The sequence below is a fragment of the Pangasianodon hypophthalmus genome, chromosome 16 (assembly GCF_027358585.1).
Source record: "Pangasianodon hypophthalmus isolate fPanHyp1 chromosome 16, fPanHyp1.pri, whole genome shotgun sequence".
In the NCBI taxonomy this organism is placed as follows: Eukaryota; Metazoa; Chordata; class Actinopteri; order Siluriformes; family Pangasiidae; genus Pangasianodon; species Pangasianodon hypophthalmus.
The window spans coordinates 6270206-6290511 of NC_069725.1; the positions used below are offsets into that span (position 1 = coordinate 6270206).

The 20306-nt window shown below is 40.1% G+C and overlaps 2 protein-coding genes across 6 annotated transcripts in view; one reads left to right on the top strand and one right to left on the bottom strand.

Annotated features, from left to right (window-relative positions):
• Window positions 1-1341: 1341 nt before the first annotated feature.
• Window positions 1342-16190, top strand: acvr1ba (activin A receptor type 1Ba). Its single transcript, XM_026921194.3, has 9 exons — window positions 1342-1622; window positions 11348-11587; window positions 11725-11985; window positions 12073-12303; window positions 12393-12560; window positions 12700-12856; window positions 12963-13087; window positions 13581-13711; window positions 13828-16190. Exons 1-9 carry the CDS (start codon window positions 1532-1534, stop codon window positions 13951-13953), a joined length of 1530 nt encoding a protein of 509 aa, XP_026776995.1. The 5' UTR covers window positions 1342-1531; the 3' UTR covers window positions 13954-16190.
• A 1037-nt stretch (window positions 16191-17227) lies between these two features.
• The window catches only part of kmt2d (lysine (K)-specific methyltransferase 2D), a 31767-nt gene continuing 28688 nt past the window's right edge, over window positions 17228-20306 (bottom strand). For all 5 annotated transcript variants that reach the window (XM_026920834.3, XM_026920835.3, XM_026920833.3 and 2 more), the window contains exon 54: window positions 17228-20288. In XM_026920834.3, coding sequence (XP_026776635.3) covers window positions 20196-20288 — 93 coding nt within the window. In that variant the 3' untranslated portion in view covers window positions 17228-20195. The remainder of the gene's footprint in view (window positions 20289-20306) is intronic.

Below are 20306 nucleotides of genomic sequence, written 5' to 3' on the forward strand. Positions count from 1 at the left end.
GCAATATTTCTCTCTTGAACTTAATCCAGAACAGGGCTTTCAACCTACAACTTAACTCCATGCAAGAAATTACAAAAAGAAAAACATCCATAACAGAGATGAAGTGCTGGTTAATCAGGTATATAAACACATTACACAAATGCACTGAGAAACTGTAAGACGTACAACTGAGTGAAAACGTTTGCACACCAAAGTAAATAAGACACGCAAATGAATAAGACACAAAAATGGGTGAAAAAGAGACAAAAATGTAATTTCTGCCAATTTCTGCCAGACATTTTGTTTTTCCAAGTTTCACAGATGTTCCTTTATCATAAACTTTATAATTGCCAAATGTAGTATATCAGAGTAATGAAAAAGAAAATCTAAATATATATACTATCTGTTCTGGGGGCATGTTGGCTTAGTGGTTAGCACATTTGCCTCAGACCTCTTGGGTTGGGGGTTTGAATCCTGCCTCTGCCCTGTGTGCACAGAGTTTGCATGTTCTCCCTGTGCTTCAGGGATTTCCTCAGGGTACTCTTGTTTCCTCCCCAGTCCAAAGACATGCATTGTAGGCTGATTGACATTTCCAAATTGTCTGTAGTGTGTGATTGTGCTCTGTGATGAGATGGCACCCCATCCCAGGTTCCCTGGGATAGGCAACTCTGTATAGGATAAGCAGTATGGAAAATGGATGGATGGATCATATCTGTCCTCCCTTTCTGAATGTAATATATCCTATATATTCTCTAATAATTTATATACCTTTATATATGTCCTTATAACTGCTTCCAACCTCTTTGCATGTTCTCTGAGCAGCTTTTGCATCCTCTGAATATTAATATTCACCCTCTATTTTTCCCTGATATATTTGTTCAGACTGCAGATTACATCACCAAATTTTGCACACTGGTGAAGCAAACCTGGGCCTTTAGATCACGTCTGGAGAGTGAATGCAAAACTTTGACTTCTTTCTACCTTTTGGCTCTTTTTTTTCTTTTTACAGAATACACATACATTTCATTTATTTTCATGTAGATAAATTCATATCTATCTATCTATCTATCTATCTATATATATATATATATATATATATATATATATATATATATATATATATATATATATATATATGGGGGTGTGTATTTAAAAAGAAATGCTTGCAATAGCAAAGTTAATTTAATGCTATTTCACGAGTGCATTGTTCCTCATTATTCACTCATTTCATGTTATAGGGTGTTAATGGAGGGGGGATAGAGGATGCTACATTTACCGAAAAAAAAAAGAAGGTAATTTAGGGGGAGCTGCACGAGTGAGCGCTCACGCCACAACAAAGGGAGCGCGCGCGGAGTAAAACCCTCCCCTTTAAAAAGTGCGCGCGCCCCTTTAAGCGCAGCTGTGTGCGCGAGTCTTTATTGCCGGAGTGCCTACCTGCTGGTGTTAGACTGAGTGACTGAGAGAGCGCGAGAGAGAGAGAGAGAGAGTGTGAGTGTGAGTGTATATGAAGCGTGCTGCTCTCATTGTCAGTACCTCACCACTAATGCGTTAAATGCGAAGCGATGGGAATCTCGCAGTCATGTCTCTGCGAAGAACCGCGTTAGCTTTGCTCGTGCTGATTGGATTAATAGCGCCGGGTGATGGTGAGTACACGGTGCTCGCATTTACACTCCACCGGTTGTGTATGTGTTTATTTAGTAGCGCTGGCGCGCGCGCGCGCGTGTGTGTGTGTGTATGAGAGAGAGAGAGAGAGAGGGCGGCGAGGCGCTCATCATGGCGCTGCTTGTGATTTATAGCCTGTTGGCTAACATAAACGCGAAAGTATTTTGTTTGTTTGTTTGTTACGTCGTTTCCTCGTGGCCGCTTTCGCTTTGACACACTGTTCCTTGTGTCTATAGAAACATATCCGCTTTGTTCCGGTTGAAATCTTGAATTAGAAGCGAGGTGTGCGTAAATGTGTTCCCAGGTTGCCTTTGGCTTTTGTGGTCAACGCTGTCACGAGCACCTCATAACAAACCTGTAAATATTATACTTACTAACTAAGAGCTTTTTTTATATTTATATTTGTGTTAAGTCACGCGTTTCCAGAGCCGTCACCAGGCCTGTACTTACCCCGACACAATGTGAAGTGGACAATATCCTCCATGTGGTTTATTTAGTCACCATGTCCCACCACAGACTAACGCCACTTTAAGGTTGCTAAGCTAAACATAAGGAGAATGTTGTTTTCCGGTTGGGTGCTTACACTGCTCCAGTGCTTACAGTGCTACAAAAGACACGTTGTTCACAGGTTTCAGATGAGCTGTGTTGCTTTTCTGTACCCTGTGATCTCAGGCTGAATGATACAATTGCAAGTTCAGTACAGGACCACGGTACCATCTACCTTCATGCGGCTTAAAGATTACTCAGCAGAGCGAGATAGGAAGCTTTCCTTTATAGCATATGGTATTTATTTAGGAGGGTTTGCACAATTTAATGGCACGTTAATTCCTTCAAGTTGCCTTTGCTATCCATGCATGTGTAAATGACTCTTGTGGAAAGAGACAACACTGGATTACTGCCTATACTTAACCAGATTTCAATCTGGAAGAGAAATGATAACACTGAGGCATGCATTTCAAATGCAACTCTTCCTGCAGGGCTACAGTTTGGACACCAAAACCCCTAATAACCTGCTTATTTCTGACACTTGAAATTTTATCTTTAAGTGAGGAAATCTGTGGACACACAAGACTAGATTGGGCTTTCCTGAATTCATGGGTAGAAATGAAAATTGACCTGATGGACATATTATATTGGCATAAGCTTAAAGAGAAATAAAATGGTCCTGCATTTAAACTGCTTCACAAACATGCCCACAATGCACCAGGGCATGGCGTGGATCTTTATTGCATTGTGGTAGAGTGCTAGCAGTGCATTGTGCTTTTATTATTTTTCAGGTTTATGGCAGTCACTATAACACATCTATTTGTATATCTAAATGTACAAAGGTTACTATTTAGGATTTTTTTTTTTTTTTTTTTTTGTCTAGGCCAGGGGCAATGTTGATCCACAAAGTCCACAATTCTGCAGGAAACGTTTCTTGTCTTTCTTCTTCCCTAACTGATTTTCTAATCAGTAGTTCACTGATGTGTTGATACAAGTCGGAGCAGTGAAACATCCCCAGATTATGACAGCCACCCATGAGAATCATGTATTTGCCAAGTACAACATGAAGGAGGAATTTATTTTGCTGCGGTGCCACTTTAAACGTGGTACAACACTAATCTAGAGATTCTGGTTAATAAGTAAAATCTCAGGGTCCATAAAACTGAAGTGCAGTTTTATAACATGTAGGAAGTGTGGGGTGGTGTTTGTATGGGCCAGTTGCAAACTGTTCATTCAACAAACCCAGACAGAAGTCAGAGTTGAAGTCTGGCTCTTTGTGATGGAAATGTGGGCAATGGCCCCCATTCAGAAGCCTGTCAAAGAAGTCTGCATCTCCTTTGTAAGGCCAAACGAATGTTGGTTACATTTGGTGCATACATAAACATGGCCAATGTATGGTCAGGCAAGGTGGCATGGTCTTGTCTGAGCTTTATCACACTCAGAAGGCTTTCTCTCTGAGGACCGTGTCTGACTTTGCTATCGTGATTTTTAAAAGTAAGTTTAAAGACCTGAAAAACTGAACCAAAACACACTTAGAGAAAGCTCAGAGCCAACTTGCTGGCTTGCTTTCATGTTTTTCTGAAATTTGAAAGTTTTCCCTTGTTGTTTCTGGCTCTGTTAGTGATGCTCGATAAGGCCATGCAATGAATTTCCCATCATTTTTCAACTAATTGCTTTTTCGCTTTTTTTTTATGGATTACTCATCTAGTTTCCAAGAACGTTTCCTCCCTCTGTTCACACAAGGCCATTATGCGCAGAACTCTGGCACATGTTCCAGTACCAGGCTTAAGGGAAAGGTGAAGGCCACATCGGTCCCACCTGCAGCCATGCATGCGGCTGATGAGAAACGGCTCAGGGATATGAGCGAGCGAGTTAGAGGGCCGATGCTCTTTGGGAGAGGTATCAGACTGCTAGAGAGCAGTTTGCACAGCTGCTATGTTTTTGTCCTGGCTGAGGAGGGGTGAAGGTGCCCAAAGTGTCAGTCCCCCTGCTGAAACCAAAGAAGCTGAGGAACGGTAATGGTGCAGAGCCAGCCCACACTTACCACTTCATTTGGCCCACATACTGAGACACTCCAGATCTGGCCACCAGAACATGGCCGCAACTCTCACTTTGTGGACCAAGTCTCAGGCATGACTACAGTCTGGCCAAAAATTGAAATGCTGAACAGGAGTTAGATGTGATAGGTAAACTTTTGGCTACTTTTTAAATTAAATTCCAAAGTCTATATAAACTTTAAATGTAATTGTAAACAATTTGTGGCCCAATTTTGGCCCACGTTGCTTTTTTTTAAATCATTGCTGTAACTGATTATGTGCCGAAATTACCATATTTGGCTGAAAAATTACTCGCTATAAACTGTTGGTTTGGGGAGAAAGAAATGTAAATACCCCGTAAACACTCTTCCGGGCACTAGAGTGCTTAGGTAGTTAAGCTTTACAGCATTGATGTTATTTTGTCCCCCTTTTTTGTGCAGTTTTGGCACATTGTACCGAACTATTAAACAAAGAGCGAAACTGTGTTTTTACAGTGCGATATATATATATATATATATATATATATATATAGGGGTAACCGTATGTTAGCATAAAATCCCTGCTGCAGGTTTAAGTCTTTTACTGCCACATATATTTATTAAATATATTTAGGAGTCAAAACTCATTTCATTAGCTTTTCCATGTAACTAGCTAACTTTACTAGTTAAGTATTGGAAGGAAGTGGCAGCAGAGATGAGCTATTAGCTAGCTGCTTTAACGTTACCTCAGGTATTAGCTGTTCTACTCAATTGCAGTTTAAATGCAAGATGGATTCTAGCTTTTTATCAGTCTGAAAATCAAGTTTTTGATTAAAAGCTGGTTACAGTTTGTAATTAGAATTTATAAGTAGCCAGCTATATGGTTTACCTATTTAAAATTGGGTGGCTAGCTAGCAAAAGTTAGGTAGCTACACTAACGAGTCTTCTCTTTTGTCTCCTGTTAGCTTAATCTTGTTAGACTCACCCTGGTGTGGTGATGATATCGAAATTAACGTATCTTAATAAAAACTCAATGTAAGAAAATGGAAAATTGTTTTTTTTTTAAACAATTCAGTGGAGATGAGGGTTCTTTGTTTCTTCAGTGCTTTACAGTAACACTATAAAGTAATGATTTTCATACAGTGTAATCTGCCAATGCTGTAAATACTTTCCCAGAACACATTCAAATTTTGGTACTGGTTTGAACAAAGTATTGTTTTGTAAGAATTAGAGAAATTCTTTAGAGTGTATGTGTGGGAGAGGAGTGCATTTCTTACTGTTCTCAGCAGCCTTGCTGACTCGATTACAGCGTAATCAGGTTGATGGGCCTGAAAGCAGCCTGTCATGAAGGCTGGGGCTCTTGCATGGCCGTGTGACGCTTCTCACGGCGCTGTGTGAGAAAACGGCATCAGTGTGATAGAGGAGCAGTGAGCCAGGCAAACAGCCTGGAGGCAGGGTGCATCTCTGTGTTTTCTAGCTGCATTTCACTCCCCACCAAACTGAACAAACAGCGTAATGCCTGCCTGCATTCCTTTGGGGATTGTCTTGTCTTTAACAGACACACTTTCTTTTGTACTGTGTTATTGGATAGTCCAATAGTGAAGAAGAATGTCCAAAAGAAAAGAATTTTCTCTCAGATTTGGTGGTAAAACTATAATCTATGAGCTGGTTGTGGGCTTGTTAGAAGTAGTGTGAAAACCACCAAAAGGGTGTGTGTGGAAAGCTTCAAATTTATAGTGTAATTAAGACCTCAAGGGTGAGACAACTGACAGACAGCATCAAGGCAGAGCCACAGCACAGCAGCTGCCGTGAGAGCGTGCTGAAGTCGGAGTGGAGTTATGAAAATGAAATGAAGGAGCACATTAAGCTACAGTATATTTTGCATGTGTCTGCTTGTTCGGGAAGTCAAAGCCTGGTCTACGGAGGAAAGGGATATATGTGGGTTAATGTGGGTGGAGATTTGTGTGTATCCGAGTGTAAGTGTTTTGAATCTGAGGCTGCGGGTTAGCCTTTGACTAGGGGTTGAGTTCACGGTCACAGCAGATCAAGATCTGTCTTTGCTTCTTTAATGACCTTGCTAATGACCTGAGTGGCCAGCAAGCAGCTCAGCCTAACTGCACTTACAGACATGTTAGCCTTTACTTGACCTGACTCACTCTATCTGTTCAGAGGCTTTTTGTGTCTTGTTTATTTATCATCGTCTTAGCTTAATGACATAATGGCCTGCCTGTTTGGTCTTCATATTATAGAGATATCGCATGCACTCTGAAGCAGGGCAAATAAGACAAGCAGTGCTACCAAATCCTGTGAAAGTACCCTATTTGCTTGAAAAGATGTAGGCCAGTGGTAATCAGAACAGGCTCCCAGGGCCACACGGGACTATTTGATTTTGAAAATGTGGCTTTTCTTGTAGTATGCGTTCGTCATAGTCATGTGTTAAATTTAGCAATAGTTGGAGGATGCCTCACTAATGAAAGAGAAGCTCAGTTTCCTTGTATCTAGAGCTACAATATCTCCTGTGCAAATAAAGAATATTTGCTACATCATGCAAGCTTGCTTGCACATAATAGCATTGTACTGTGCAATGCTGTTAGGTTTATTGATGCTGAGATGCATGTTGAGGGATTTGGTAGCTACATTCACCACAGCTTTGTATAATTGTGAATTACGCCACGTTATTGCTCGAGTTATGTTGTGCGAGCCCATGACTGAAACACCGGGGGATACATATTGGTTAGATGAGGACTCATGATTCTGGTGGGAGGAAAAGATTTCTGCTTTTGGACCAGACAGGTAATTTGACCATGAGAACAGAAAAGATGCTCCTCCTCCCCTGTATTGATTTTGTGTGTGTGAGTGCGCGTGTGCGTGTGCACGTACAGGAGTGTAAGAGTGTGCATGCTCTGTCTGGTGGCGTCAGCATGTCTTAATCAGCTCCCTGTCTGGGGGCTCTATGGATCTCGTTTCAGCCCTTTGCATCTTGGGTAACAGCACTCTCGTAGTCGGCTTGCTCCCTCTGGCCCCTGGCATCCTGCTCTCTACGACACAAAAGAGGATGATGGACTTTAATTTTTCTGATGGAGACGGCACATGATAAAAACCACAGTTCAAATTGAGCAAGACCAGAACCATCTTTTTTCAAAAAGCTTAAGTTGTGGTTTTTCCAAATGTTTATATTCGCACCCCAAGTTTACGGCTAGCTTGCAAGTGAGCTCTGGCATTGGAGAAATATTTGGCCTGCACAGGCCTTAGTCACTTTACCGGTAATATGCAATTATTTATGCCAGATCCATTTGCGGTTTCATCATCTCTCTAAACCCCACTCCAATCGTCCAGACTTGCACTTAATGTTAACAGCCCCCCACCCCCGACACGCACGCGCACACACACACACACACACACACACACACACACACACACACACACGCACCCCTTCTTCCCTGCATGTCTGTCACTTCCTGTCTGAACAAGAATGGAATGATAGGAACTTCACACTGCCAGCAAGATTCTGGGCCCGGGCCTTTACTGAATTCTCTCTTTCCTACGGGTTAAGTCAAAGTCTAGACTGGGTTTTAATGATGGTCACAGCTGGCCCCTCGACCAAAACTGTGTCATAATGGCGAGTGCAGTCGGATCCCTGCCCCCAATCCTGTCCCGTATCTGTTCCTTTCCTCCCCCAGCAGCAGTGAATAGCCCAAGGTGGGGGGGGGACCAGCCCCCTAACAGCCCCTCTCCTCACAGGCCATTCGTGCTCTTTGTTCAGGCACAGTCAGCCCAGTCCCTCCTCATGTCTGCCTAATCTCCAAACAAAGGGCCAGTGTAAGGCCACCAATTATGTGTATACAAGAGTACACTCGTTCACACTCTGTTTGGTGCCTTTTTTTCATCTGATGTCATATTATACACTTTATTTGGCACAAATTCTGATTGTGCTTTTTCCAGCTGATGTTTTCTGTCACCTCTTTCAGTGGGGTGGATTTATTAGCATTGTTTTTGCTGTGACATTTCAGTAGCTTGCTATGTCAGGCATTTGCTCTGTTTACTGTCTATAGTCATTATATGTTAAGAGATCATAGGTTGACATCAGTTATTTGTAATGACAGGATATTCAGTGATCTCATTGCCCCTGTTTACAACATGGCTGACAAACAATTTTCTATCTGTTTGTTGGTTAATGAGGCGTTCTTCAGAATGTTGTGTGATAGAGCTACAGCTCCATTGTGTGTGTATAGGTGTGGTGTTTTTGAGGAATATCACCACTGGACCTGACCACAGTCCATTCAGCAGCTGTACCACAGGCCACATACAGACAGCACATATGCATATGGTGTTCAAAGCAATTCCTTCACCAGTGTATGCTACACCATACTTGCAGAGTTGAGCATTTATTTGTCTACATAGTTGCCCTTTGAGTCTCTTTTCAGTCCAAAGCACTTATTTAAAAAGTGCTTATAGTTTTATAGGAATGCAGCAGTAGCTTTTTTTTCTTTCTTTCTTTTTTTTGCTGGTGATTTGTGCGCTGTTCAGAGTAATTGGACCCCGAGCCTGGTTTTGGGTGAGGTAATGTTTCCTCAGTGCTGTGTGCACAGTTTTAATGGAATTTCACGCACCCAAACACAAGCATGCCAATACTTTAATCTTTAGTGAATATACAGAGGAGCAAAATTTCACTTAATGGTCACATCTGCACCCTAACACAACCAAGTTTGCCAATGCTATAATCTTTAGTGAAAATACCAAAACGTTTGAGTGCAAACATTACCAGACAAACACAAGGAGCCATGCATCTGTGTCTCAAATGGCTTTCTACACTACGTGAGAGGGCACTAGGTAGTGTGTTCAGGTCCATCCTTACATCCTATGTAGTGTGCAAACAAAGTGAATCGGCAGCCATTTTGGATTTGACCTAGAACTTTACTTTTACTTGGATTATGGAAAGAAATATAAGATTAATGGAGATAAGTAGCGATAAGATTTTTTTTTTTTTTAGATCTGAAAAATTAAATTGTAGTTTAAAATGATGTTGCCTCTTAAATCCACCAGGAAAAAAAACTTTTTGATAAAGTAAGAAACTTAAGCAGTCACTTCCACCCTTCTGCTGAAGAATTTTATGCAAGAACCATTAATCTGGATGTCTGTGCCACTGCATTTGACCAATCATTCACTATTTTTTAGAGACACCACATGTCACAGCTCAACTCACATGGTACATGTACAAGAATGGTAACCACATTCATCACGGGTACGTGGTGGACATGGCGCCAGCGTGGAGGATTATGGGTAATTTGCCGAGCCAACCCGCCTGTTGGAAAAACGTTATATTAGTGGAGTGATTAGGAGGAAATGGCACAAAGTTGTTTTTCCCACTTTATCTGGGCCTGGTCACCTCTGTGCAATATTCAGGAAATTCCTGGTGCATGTGAACAGTTAACTTGGATCTGCTCCACTGGCAGTTACTGGCAGTACACTTTTTATGCCTTAAAGAACACAGCCATTCAACAATTACTGTGTACACACACACTCCCTCGCTCACTCATGTTCTTGCTCTCTCTCTCTCTCTCACTGTTTCTCTGAGTTGAGCATTATTGACATGACTGTTTAAATATTCAACACTGTCAAAGCTCTCAAATAAGATGAGTCAACAACAATAGTAACAAACACTCTCGCTTGTACACATATGGAAAGGTGTGGTCGGACTGTTTCTGTGTCATGTCTTGTGCAATCCATGTGTGAGAAATGAAGAGGAAGTGCATTGAGTAAGATCAATTTAAACCCAGCCTCTGGAGTCCAAAGTGTGAAAGCAAGGAAGCAAAACGAGAAGAAGTGAGTGCGTGTACGTACGCATGTACGTGTGTGCGCTGAGGAAAAGATCTAATATAACACTTGTACAAATATCAGAGGCTGGAGTGTGTTGACAAATTGAGACCTAGAAGAAAAGAGAAGTAGGGATTATAGATTAGAAATTCTGCAAACGAAAAACTATGAAGTTCTCGGATTAACAGAAATCTAAGTTAATAAATAAAAAGTCTGCTTTTGCACTCCCAGGGTCATGTCGCAGTCATGCCTTGCGGTTTTCAAGTCCTGTTATTTTTAAAAACCAGTGCAATTTGTCCTAAGTGGCCCACCATTGTTGGTGGCTGAGCTCTGGGACTGATAAGAGCAGGGTGTGAGTGAAGCGTGACAGGCAGGCCTGCTCCCCCCTGCGATGACCTCAACCTCCTGCCTGAGCCGCCTCCGGGTGCCAGAGACTCCGGGCCCCTCTCTAATCCCAGTCGCTTTCAGTCAGCTCGACTGGTTGGAGAGACAAAAATTCACGCCAGTGATGACAGATCAAAAATAGAGTTAGAAAACATGGCTAACATGCCAGGACAATAGGACACGTCTGTTTGGATGCCCTTGAAAATCAGAGTTGGTTATTAGGTGATCAACATGAGAACACGCATACTTAAAAACATGGAGTGGAGCAGTAAGACTTCTAGACTTTACTTTTTAATCCCAGTCTATGTCTGAGTTCTAATCTCGGACTAAAAATGATTTTTTTTTAAAACACTGTTTTCATTTTGCTGCTGTGCATGCTGACGTATTGCTCCATGCCGTAAGCAGTGTGCTGCAGTGTGCTTCAGCTTCACAGTCTGTTTGGGTTCATCTGCAGTGGCGGATTCGGTTTCATGTTATGCAGCCCGGTGGTAAACTGGTGCCTGCGTTCATGGCCTCAGCTTGAACTAACAGTGACACCTACTCAATTTTTCGCCGAGTGCTGTTGGCTTTGCTCGCCCCCTGGTGGGACCAGGCCTGCATTGTCTTCTCATAGCCTGCTTTTAATTTTCTCATAAATGACCACATCCTATTTAAAGAAGTTCATTCTTGCATGAATAGCCAACAGCTCCTTTCAATTTCCAGACATTTCTCTTGTGCTTCTTTTTCCTTCACTTCAGCAGCAGCAACCAGAAGAAAGCCCAGTGTTTTAAATAAAAAATGGTCAGCTTGTTGTCAGATAAACGTGTCCTTTTCTTTCTTTGTTGACGCATGCATCTATATTTCAAGTTGAACTATTAAGGCGAAATTCAACGGTAGTTAATTCATTCGAGGTTAAGTGTGAATGCATGTATGATAGCTGAATAGTTATAATTAAAGGTAAGATACTGTTTAAGCTGTAGTAAGGGTACAACGACATCTTTTTTTTCTATTTTTATTTTTTCCCTGCAGCTCTGAAGTGTAACTGTACTAACTGTGAAAAAAGTGGCTATGAGTGTGAGACAGATGGGGCCTGTATGGCCTCCACCTCCTACATTAAAGGCCAGGAGCAGCATGTGCGCATCTGTATTCCACGTGAGAGTCTAATCCCACCTGGTCAACCCATCTACTGCCTGAGTGCTGAGGGAGTGCTCAACACACACTGCTGCTACACAGACTACTGTAACAGTGTCGACCTGCAGGTCCCTAATGGTGAGCAGCTCAGAAAACATTGCTGTTACTTGATTAAATGATTACTGTTTGTTTATCGCTTTGATCCAGTTTATTACCTGCTGCATTCTCTTTTTAACAGCTATAGTGGCTCATCAAGTTTTCTTTCTCTCTTGCAGGGGTTCCTAAGCATGAGAGCTGGCCAGGCACACCTGGTAGCTGGGGTCCAGTGGAGTTAGTAGCAGTCATAGCAGGACCAGTCTTTGTTTTCTGCCTGTTGCTGATTGTCGGCGTCTTCCTGTTCCAGCACCACCAAAGGAACTACAACCACCGGCAGAGGCTAGATGTAGAAGATCCCTCATGTGACCACCTTTACCTAGCCAAAGACAAAACCCTGCAGGACCTCATATTTGACTTGTCCACCTCTGGCTCTGGATCTGGTCAGTCCCACCTCATTTATCCCTTCACAATTCCAGTGTGTTTGTTCCAGGACTTGCGTGACTTCTGTTTTGCTGCACATCCTGCAGGTCTACCTCTGTTTGTGCAGAGGACGGTGGCGAGGACCATCGTGCTGCAGGAAATTATAGGGAAGGGTCGCTTCGGGGAGGTGTGGAGGGGAAAGTGGAGAGGAGGAGACGTGGCCGTGAAGATCTTCTCTTCCAGAGAGGAGCGCTCCTGGTTCCGCGAGGCTGAGATCTACCAGACTATCATGCTCCGGCACGAGAACATCTTGGGCTTCATCGCAGCAGACAACAAAGGTAAGTAATTGTATGCTATCTCCAGGTTTAAATCATGTCAAAAAAGATTATTCCTAGTTTGTTCTGATTTTTCTTTTTACCCTTTGTAGACAATGGCACGTGGACTCAGCTGTGGCTGGTCTCAGACTATCATGAACACGGCTCTCTGTTTGACTACCTGAACCACTACTCGGTCACCATCGAAGGCATGATCAAGTTGGCTCTGTCAGCCGCTAGTGGTCTTGCACACCTGCATATGGAGATCCTTGGCACGCAGGGTAAGCATGGATCCTTAACCATGCACCTTTTTGTAATTCTTTAATGTAATTTTGCATTATATATGATAATATGGTTTTGGTTCTGGTTTAAACAACACTGCCATTGTATTTATATTTGTTTAAATGGCTTGTCCTGTAGGAAAGCCTGGAATTGCACACAGAGACCTCAAATCAAAAAACATCCTGGTAAAAAAGAATGGCACCTGCGCTATAGCGGACTTGGGCCTGGCTGTACGCCACGAGTCCATCACTGACACTATTGACATCGCCCCTAATCAGAGGGTGGGCACCAAGAGGTACTGCTTCAGTGCTGGATAACATGCACATCTAATGGTGAAAATGTTTGCTAGGATGCATTTTAAATGGTTTGAATAAACACAACAATCCTGCATTGTTTTACAGATATATGGCCCCAGAGGTGCTGGATGAAACTATCAACATGAAGCATTTTGATTCATTTAAGTGTGCTGATATCTATGCATTAGGACTGGTGTACTGGGAGATAGCAAGACGATGTAATGCTGGAGGTAAGATCTTGTAGTTGAGCACATCTAAGAATTACCTATGGGCCTATATTCTTTTTTTGACAGTTGTGCACAGTATAAGCTTAGGTGTGTCTCAGCTATCTGCTGTTCATATGTTGAACCAAAGTGCTTTTGTTTGTGGTCACTGCTGTTGCAGAGATCTCTCTTAAACCTTTCGTTCTGTTTAAAATTAAAATGGGTGGATTCCAGATGTTTCATGACTAGCATAGTTTGTGGCAATCGACCTAATTATATTTGCGATATATTAGGTTGTTTATACTACTAGATATTTGTTTTGCCCATTTCCGATTTGTATAAGATTATTAACAAGATCATTATAAGATGTATTAAGTTTTTTTTTAATTCTCATATTGCAGATGTCAGGATTTGCCTGTTTTGCAAGTTCCAAGCATAGTTTAGTCATCGCTGACTGTAAATCATATTGTTTAAGAAAAGCTAGTCATGACTTGTTTTTACCATTGCTTCATTCCAACAGGCATCCATGAGGAGTACCAGCTACCGTACTACGACCTTGTGCCCTCTGACCCTTCCATAGAGGAGATGAGGAAGGTTGTGTGTGACCAGAGACTGCGGCCCAATGTGCCCAACTGGTGGCAGAGCTACGAGGTATAAACACTGTTTAGCACACCATCATTCTAAATATAATTTAAGCTTTTGTCTTTTTAGTTCTGATTATTATAATGACAGTAATGACAATGACAATTGCTTGTGCGTTTCTGAAGGCCTTGAGGGTGATGGGGAAGATAATGCGCGAGTGCTGGTATGCTAACGGAGCAGCCAGACTCACGGCTCTGCGCATTAAGAAGACTCTCTCACAGCTCAGCGTGCAGGAGGACGTTAAGATGTGATGCACACACGGGTTGCTGCTTCCCCCAGAGACGCACACTCGGAGTGACCTGCCAGTTTCAGACACAGTTTTATAAAGTTGTGACAGGGACTACCTCACCTTTTTAGCCAAAACTACTGAGCTTAAGGCTACTCCAGCTGTTCTTCAATCCCTCCATGCGCTCCCAGTCCAGTCTGTCTGTGTCCAGCTCCATCATGTCGACGCTACACACCTCCATTGCATGGACTGTCTGTTTCTAAGGCAGGATTAATTCATTAACTGTGATGGGACTTTCTTTTTTTTTTTCTTTTTTCTTTTTTTTTTCTTTTTTTTTCTTCCTTGAAAATGGACTATTGTGTACTAAAGAGCATGGTTGTATATGCGTTCTTATTTTGCGTGTCTCGTTTAGCCCATACAGTATGTTGTACTCTGAATCATAGACTTTACTCCACTGTGGTGGCGGGATTGTGTTTCCTGATTTTTATCTGCCTTTAGCATAGAAAAAGCATAAAGTAAAGCAGCAGTGAGACTATGAAATTCACAGCAGGGCCGGGTTAGAGTGAAGTTCTTTGCTGTCCCACTATTAAAGGAAATTAGTTGTGTTTGGGGAGTTAAATGTAAATTTCTGGTTGCTGAGAAACTGCTCATGTGAATCGAGACTCATTTATGTAACTAATTAATATTGTGACCTAGACTTAGTTACTGTACAAAAAGGCATGTTTCTTATAAGCGTTAAGATTTATGTGCGGTTAACTGTTTAGGGAGCTTTTTTTTTTTCCTTTATCCCCAATTTATTTATTTTTTTTATATATGTAATGTAGCTGTTCAGGACACTGTGAGATTAGTGCTCATTCAGGTTATGGCCATTAATGATACTAATATGAGATATATAATGCTGTGCAAACATCAAATTCATGGCAAGAAATGTAGCATAATTATCATTGTTTTTTTTTATGCATTTTTCCCCTTACGTTTTTGAGCATGCGCTATATCCAACTGGTGTTCTGTTGAACTGCACTATTGCTCCTTTGGGGAAGTGGCAGAAGGTGGCCATTCGTGCCACTTTAAGAAGCATCCTGTAAATGGTTCATGTAAAATAATGCCTCAATCTATCTGCTTATTTATAATATAACATTTATAATCTACAACTTTCTATGATATGTTTTCATCATGTATTTTATAGTTTTTAATTCAAGCCAATGGAAAGGTACTACTGACTGCTCTGTTCCTTGCATGAATGAAAATCTCTAAGCTTGTAAGTTTCGTAGTTATCTGTTTATGATCTGAGTAACTTAATATGCCAGTGTCTGACACACAGCTCTATATCTAAATGCAGGAATCTAAATTTGTTCCCAGTGTGATTTGTAGAATTCTTTAAAAAAAACAAAAAAAAAAAACAAACAAAAACATCTGAACAGAAATGCAATGTAAGCTTTAGACTGCGTGTGTGTATGTGTGTGCGTCTTTTGCTTTGGCTGTTTTGAAGAGGCCATACAAGGTCTATAACAGTTGAATGAGCACAGTGGATGAATGCACACAGTTACATAATCACGATAGTCTGGACACATAGTGTTTTTGAGTATAGATTAACACAAGGGTGTCAATAGCATCAGGATAAAATGAACTTGTCCAGGAATCTTGCTTAAAGTCTTAAACAGAGTGCTTGGAAGAAAGGAAAAAAAGTTAACACTTATATATTACAACACTAACACAAGGAGGATAGGTTACTAACTACGCAACCTTTCTTCTTTGCACCAAACTCTATCTGGTAGCCATTTTACCAAAACGACAACAGTACTGTAAAAAAAAAAAGAAAACTGTAAAGAATAATGTTGCCAGTAAGTGTTAACTTTTTTTTAATCACTCTAAAATCTAACAATCCACCTTTTTACTAACATTCTCTGGGTCAAGCACTGGAATTTTTGTTTTGACTAATGTAAGGAAAAATGGACTTGTCACCACCTCTTTTTATTTTATTTATAACTCTTGTGTTTTGCAGCTGGAATTTGCCTGTGATTGTGAGACATACTGCATACTCTTACATAGCAAATACTTATGACACTAGGAGGGATTTTACAGCAGATGTTAGTCAGGCCACTCACTGGAAGAATCACACTGGTGTGTAGACTAACTGCCCTTGTTTGGTTTATTGCAAAGACTGGATGCTGTAATTTAAACCATATGTTAAACCCATGCTAAATGCAAATTCTTTTGGGGATTCATTGAAATTGTACATAAATAATACATTTTGTTTTCTTATCTGCATGTCTGTGTTTCTTTAGTTAAGAGATAAGAGGCATAGAATGTTTCCACTGTCACTTCATTTTTCTGACTGAAAGTTCACAATGAGGAATGGTGCTTTTTTCCCACTACATGATTATAAAAAGAGACTGAAAATGAAAGGAATTTAATTGAGTTGGGGAAAAATTAAAGACTGATTGGCAACATTTTTAGGGGGGGCTGAAAAGTATAATAGGGGGCCTAAAGTCCCGAACCCATAACCAACCCTAATAATTTTTGTATATTAATATGTCTTTTAACAACAGACTTTGTCACAAATCAGCTTTACAGAAATCCAGATTTAGATTTAGACACCTTATGAGCAAAAAAGAGACAACAGTGAAAAGGAAAAACTCCCTGAGATGATATGAAAAAATCTTGAGAGGAACCAGAGCTGTTTTTGGGGAGTGTGAGGGTGAGTTCTATGAAAACTTTAAGTATGCATCAATTAGAGAAACAGTCCATTAAATTTGTAATTGCAAAAGTTGCAATGGATTACTGGTCCATTGTTAATAGCCCTTTCTGCTGCTACCTTAACCCTGATACAAACACATCTTTGCAATGAACAGTGCATATTATTATTATTATTATTATTATTATTATGTTTTCATTTGACTAACCCTTGTTTAAATCTTCAGGGTGTTTTTAGAATGACATTGCACACTTTTGGTACAAATTTAGCCCATGCTTCTATCCAAGTGACTACTTATCTAGAACACTACTATTCTCCTGGATTTTTTTTTAACTGAATAAAAAGACTCCAGAGTCTAAAAATTTAACAAGTAGACCTCCCACAACCCCGAAAAATCAAGATGAGATCATAGACGCTTTTTGGGCTGTTCAATTATCCATAATTGCATGTTATGTACTTTATATATTATATATGCAGGTCTGGAGTTGCCTGCATATGCCACTATATCTTGCTAATGCAAAATGTAGTTAAAGTAAATTCAGCAGCACCAGACACTGGTAACTGCTCCTGAACAGAATCGGCGACAAACCAGGATGAAAAAGGCTGTATTTAAAATGCATTTTATTTTTCTTTACAAGAAATAAAGCAAAGACAAAGAAAACAGAAGAGGGAAGGGTAAGGGGCAGCTGTATATAAAGTGATGCAACCTCTGTCATCATCAAAAAAATATGTACAATTCAAAATTATATCCATACAAAACATGCCACATACAATAAAAATGTTTATCTTCCTCAAAGTAGCTCTGCTGTACAGATGCAGCATCTTTTTTTAAAAAGTAGGCTGGGCTTAAAAAAAAAAACAGCAATGTATTTTTAATTAAATTAAATGATATGCAGGGAGGCCTTAAATTAAAATATAACAAATTGGAAGGTTGGGGTTCTACTAAAATCCAGTGAGCGTCTGCGAAATTTAAAATGACAAAATACACACAACAAATAAGGTTCCCCAAGTCTGCTATTACACTTCAGAAGAAGCGTGAGCACGACTGGTGTGAACTTTTGTCTTTGAGAAGTTTGGGGATTAATCACTGAATATGGAAATCAAACCATACAAGGCCTATACTGCCATTTCACAAGTTATATAAACATATTCACTTCTACAGGGAGGGAAAATGTGACACTCATAATTTCTTAAACAGCATCATATCAGGAACCTTTTCATTAAAAAAAAAAAAGAAGAAAAGAAAAGAAAAAAAAAACCCACTGGTAACCAATTACCAATTCAAGGACCAGTTTCAGTATTTCACAAGCAGTAGCATAAATAATATTAAAAGAAGAAATCTATGTGAACAATATTACATAAATACACGTACGCTACGCACCATTCTACCAATCATCTTCCAAACATGATCTATTTGCATGATGAAGTATCAGGATTAATATCAAACATGAATTCCGTCTCAGATTTCTCATTCACCTCAAACACTCATCCAGATCATTGGTGAACACATGATAACCATCACTATTTTGTATATGTCTGTATACGGTCTTATAGCAAAAAATGCTAATAGAAAAACAGGTAAATGCAAAAAAACACTCTGAGTCATATACATATCAAGATATTACTTCGTTTTTCCATTTTACATATATTTATAGATATATACACATTTAATCTTTCTGATAAAATGATATCCAGTGGTTTCTCTTATTCCATCAATTTTATTTCTCTAGAATTTTGATTTTATTAATTAAAAAGGGGTAGGATAAACAGCTTTTGCCCCCCAATATATACAGTTTGTACAAGTTGCATTACTTTTTAATATGAGGTCATACATCTGGGGAGGAAGTAACAAAGTTATATGCAGTTTGTGGAGACTTTGTTCAGCTCCCTTCTCTGAAGATTAACTATTTTTTGTAACTGTTTTTTAAATTACTTTAATATGAATGAAAAACAAATGCCCTTTTAAAGTCTTTCTCAGCCTTCACTTCAGCCTCAAGAAGACAGTGCCAACAGTTCTCACACCACATTACAGGTTATTATACAGCCTGCCCATGCTCAGGCAGAGAAAGGCTCACTACAGTAAGTTTACAACAGTCCACTAAGTATTACAAAGAGAATGAGATATATGAAGAGTTGCTTGGAGTGATAAGATGGAAATCTATAAAACAAGGGGTATTTAGAATTAAATTGGAGAACATTGCAAACAAAATAGTAGTCTTGCATCATAAGTTACAATTTGTTAGTCAAGAGCCTCAAGCATCAATCTTTGTCAGTTGAGGGTTGATGAATTGAACATAATCATCTGTAAAGAAAAAAAAAAAGAAGAAGAAAAAAAAAAAAAAAAAAAAAAAAGAACTCAAACAGCACCCTGCTTCACTTGAAGGTCATTCTGTTACTCACTCTGTCCGGGTAAGAGTGGATTTGGTTGTGCGCATAAATAAAAGAAAGAAAATGGGAAAAAAAAGCATGACTTCTAGATGCAATTAGGCAGACAGGAAGGAAAATGGCTACATGAAAACTACAGTCATTTAGACTAGGTGGCCTCATAGACTTAGACACCCATTTGGTTTTGATTGCTCTGAATAATGCATGATCGTGCTGAAAGACTGTCATAGAGGCTCTGTCGTTGTGTATTGTGATAAGTTGCAATGGCTCACTACTGTAAATAATAAGCAACACAGAGAGGAGCAAACCAGCTGCTTAAGTTTCCCTGCTTAACCAAGAAAGGCAACTGCCATGAAAACATTCCTCCCTTCCCCTTTCCACAGTAGCACTTAACAGTTTAATACAAAGCAGTCACTTCCCACAAACTCAATGAGGTAGACTGGGTCAACCAAACCCACCTTTAAACTCAATATAATAAAACATCTGGTGCCTTTTTGAGCCACAGGTCAAATAGTATTTAAACTTTATATTATCGTACATCTTGTTCACAATAGGTAAATAGTTCTGATCTGAGCCACTCCAGGATTGTCTTGCCAATATCCATTTTGTCAATCTTCATTGCTGACTTGATGGGAGAGTGTTGTTCTGGGGTGACAAGGTGGTAGGAAAAAAAACAAAAAAACAAACAAACAAACAAAAAAAAACGACAAAAAAAACAAAACAAAAAATAGGTCCGAAAATAAAGTATTAGTTCATTTTGAGTACTTGAATGGCTTTAATCAAACTTTCTTCACTGAGTTCTACCCTAAGTGTATTGATATGATACAGAATCAGACATTTTGGTAGATGTAGAGAGGATTGATTCCAGCCAGCTTATTGGAGAAGAACAGTAGAGGAAGTAGGAAGGAGGTGCTTTTGGCAGAGGCGAGTTTCAACAAGAAGATTCAAGCAAACAGTTGAGCTCATCAGAAAATGAGTTGTAGCTTTAAATTTTACTCTCTTCAAAGCTTTGGCTCCTGATGTGAATAACAAAAGTCTTTTCTTTCAGCTGATGGAGAGTAGAAGTTTGCCCTCCTCTTGTTTCAGAACAGCTTATGATCTGGGTAGTAATGTTAAAACGCGGCTTTGGCGCAGAAGTGTTCTGGCACCAGGGAGCAAAGGCATGTCTTGCACGTTCTCTCTCCCCGTTAGTTCATCCACTTTCGGCAATTCCAGGCTCCACAATGGCAAGGGATCTTGTGTTGATCGTCCTCAAAGTCAAACTGATAGTCGTATGTCAGCTAATGTTCCATCAGGGA